Source organism: Hibiscus syriacus, unplaced genomic scaffold (assembly GCF_006381635.1).
Source record: "Hibiscus syriacus cultivar Baekdansim isolate YM2019G1 unplaced genomic scaffold, ASM638163v2 tig00112501_pilon, whole genome shotgun sequence".
Taxonomy (NCBI): Eukaryota; Viridiplantae; Streptophyta; class Magnoliopsida; order Malvales; family Malvaceae; genus Hibiscus; species Hibiscus syriacus.
This window is the reverse complement of record NW_024063348.1, coordinates 87357-89412: the sequence shown is the minus strand read 5'-3', so window position 1 is coordinate 89412 and position 2056 is coordinate 87357. Positions and strand designations below refer to the sequence as shown.

The 2056-nt window shown below is 37.5% G+C and overlaps 1 protein-coding gene across 1 annotated transcript; it reads left to right on the top strand.

Annotated features, from left to right (window-relative positions):
• The first annotated feature begins 1182 nt into the window (after positions 1-1182).
• Positions 1183-1726, top strand: LOC120180742. Its single transcript, XM_039186033.1, has 2 exons — positions 1183-1473; positions 1550-1726. The coding sequence occupies exons 1-2, from the start codon at positions 1183-1185 to the stop codon at positions 1724-1726; spliced, it is 468 nt and encodes a 155-aa protein (XP_039041964.1).
• Positions 1727-2056: the final 330 nt, after the last annotated feature.

Below are 2056 nucleotides of genomic sequence, written 5' to 3'. Positions count from 1 at the left end.
AAACGTAAACGCTAAACCCTTAAACAACTAATAAAATATTCTTTTATATAACTAAAACTAATAAACTATTTTTTCATTATAATATACTACTAATAAACTTACTAACTAATTTTTTTATATAATATAAATTCAACAAACAAATATAACTTAACTATTTAACTACCACAAACTAATTAAATAATTTTTTTATATAACTAACGATTAACAAAACAAACTAATTAATTATTTTTTAACTATATAACTATCAAACATACTAATTAAATAATTTTTTATTTATGTATAATATAACTTAAACTAACAATCATATAACCCTAAATTAACAAACTAATTAACTGATTTTTGTTTTACCATAAACCCTAAACTAACAAACTAAACATTTATAATAATAAACTAATTTAAATAAAAAAAATTACCTCACAAGAGCCTTATCTCCCTTTCTTCTTCTTCCTTTCCTTTCTCCCTTTCTTTCTTTCTCGGCTGCAATTTCTTCTCCTTTTCTTCTGCTGCAATCTCTTCTCCCTTTCTTTATTTTATATTCTCACGATAATGCACACCCCATATATAATTTAGGTGTCACCGGCTGCCTCAATTATTTCACCAATAATTGTGCAATTGCAGCTATGATAGCAGCTGATTTCACGCTGCAATGGTTCAATAATTGCACCAATAATTCATGGCTCTAATGGTTCACATGCATGCATTGCTGCATGAAGCAGGTGATTTCACGCTGCAGGCATGCAGCGGGAGCAGGAGGGGAGCACGTAAAGGAAAGCTTGGTCGCCGGGACAGATTGGCGACCTACAAGGTCGCTGGGAGTGCATGGTGACCTGTGTTGGGGTGTTGGGGACGTGCATAGCGACCTGTGTTGGGTGTTGGGGGTGTGCATGGCACATGTAGACGTCCATTATCTTTGTGCAGCTCCCGGGAAGCCATGGCGACGTAGTAGGTCGCCCGGAAGGCATGGCGACCTACGACCACACACTGTTGATTTCACCCTATTTCAGCAAATAATATAGGGAGTGCATTAGATCGTGAATTATTTATTTTGAAAGCATTATATCGTGAGTTTAGCCCCCATTCACTTTGTCATGTTATGAACAGTGCATGGCTTAAACCAATATATAAGTAGGTGTGTATTGCAACACCCAAAGCACAACACCACCGAAAACCAAAACCAAAACCATGGCTCAACTGATGGCACCTAGAGGAGGAGCTACACCTCAAGATAAAAAACACACCAAAGTCGAGCTTCAGAACAATTCCAAACACGATGTATCCCTGATAAGCCGCCAGGTTTGGGAAGGAGATCGGCATACTAATTTCCCCAGAAAAATCACGGACGACGATGATGCTGAGTTTACTCAAAGTGCAGGGCTTTCGGAGGGTTCAGTTGCTGGTCTTGCATACAAAATTCTTGACGATGGCAAAAAGTGGGTCGTTACCTGGAGCAACCCTAGATGTGAAGACAGCAAGGTATGCATGCATGCAATTTTCATTTCTTTACCTGCTGCTGCTGCAGCAATAGATCATTGAAATTATGTGTATGCAGGTGTACACTGCTATCGTGGATGGAAAAATTGATTGGAATCAAATCAAAAAGGAGCTTGATAACAGAGGGAGATCGAATTATGAAGCTGTTAGGTTTGGATACAGAGCAACAATTGCAGTTGATAATATAAAGACACGCTCACCAACCGTGAATGTATATATTGAGCCTCAGGCCTGATCACATGGCTGCCTCATCACACTGTGTGGCTGTCAAAACTTCAATAATAATAATGCAATGCCTGTCTGCATTACTACTACTACTAGGACAATAAATTTGACAGCCAGTAACCAAGTAAGTGTGTCTTCATGTTGGGGCCTTCAAAATTATGTCATTGCCATGCATGCATGCATGGCTAGTTGTAGAATAGTATGTATATGGATTAAAATAAAACAGAAAGGCCTTTTGCTCTTCTTATCTCATCTTGCAATACTCATATAATACTATATATATATGCAGAGAGGGAATTAAACTCATCCCCAAATAAATGATGCGATTATTAAACTTAAC

Coding starts and splice junctions, on each gene's coding strand:
- LOC120180742 (XM_039186033.1), top strand. CDS start 1,183: ATGGCTCAACTGATGGCACCTAGAGGAGGAGCTACACCTCAAGATAAA. Junction 1,474..1,549: donor CTAGATGTGAAGACAGCAAG/GTATGCATGCAT, acceptor ATGTGTATGCAG/GTGTACACTGCTATCGTGGA.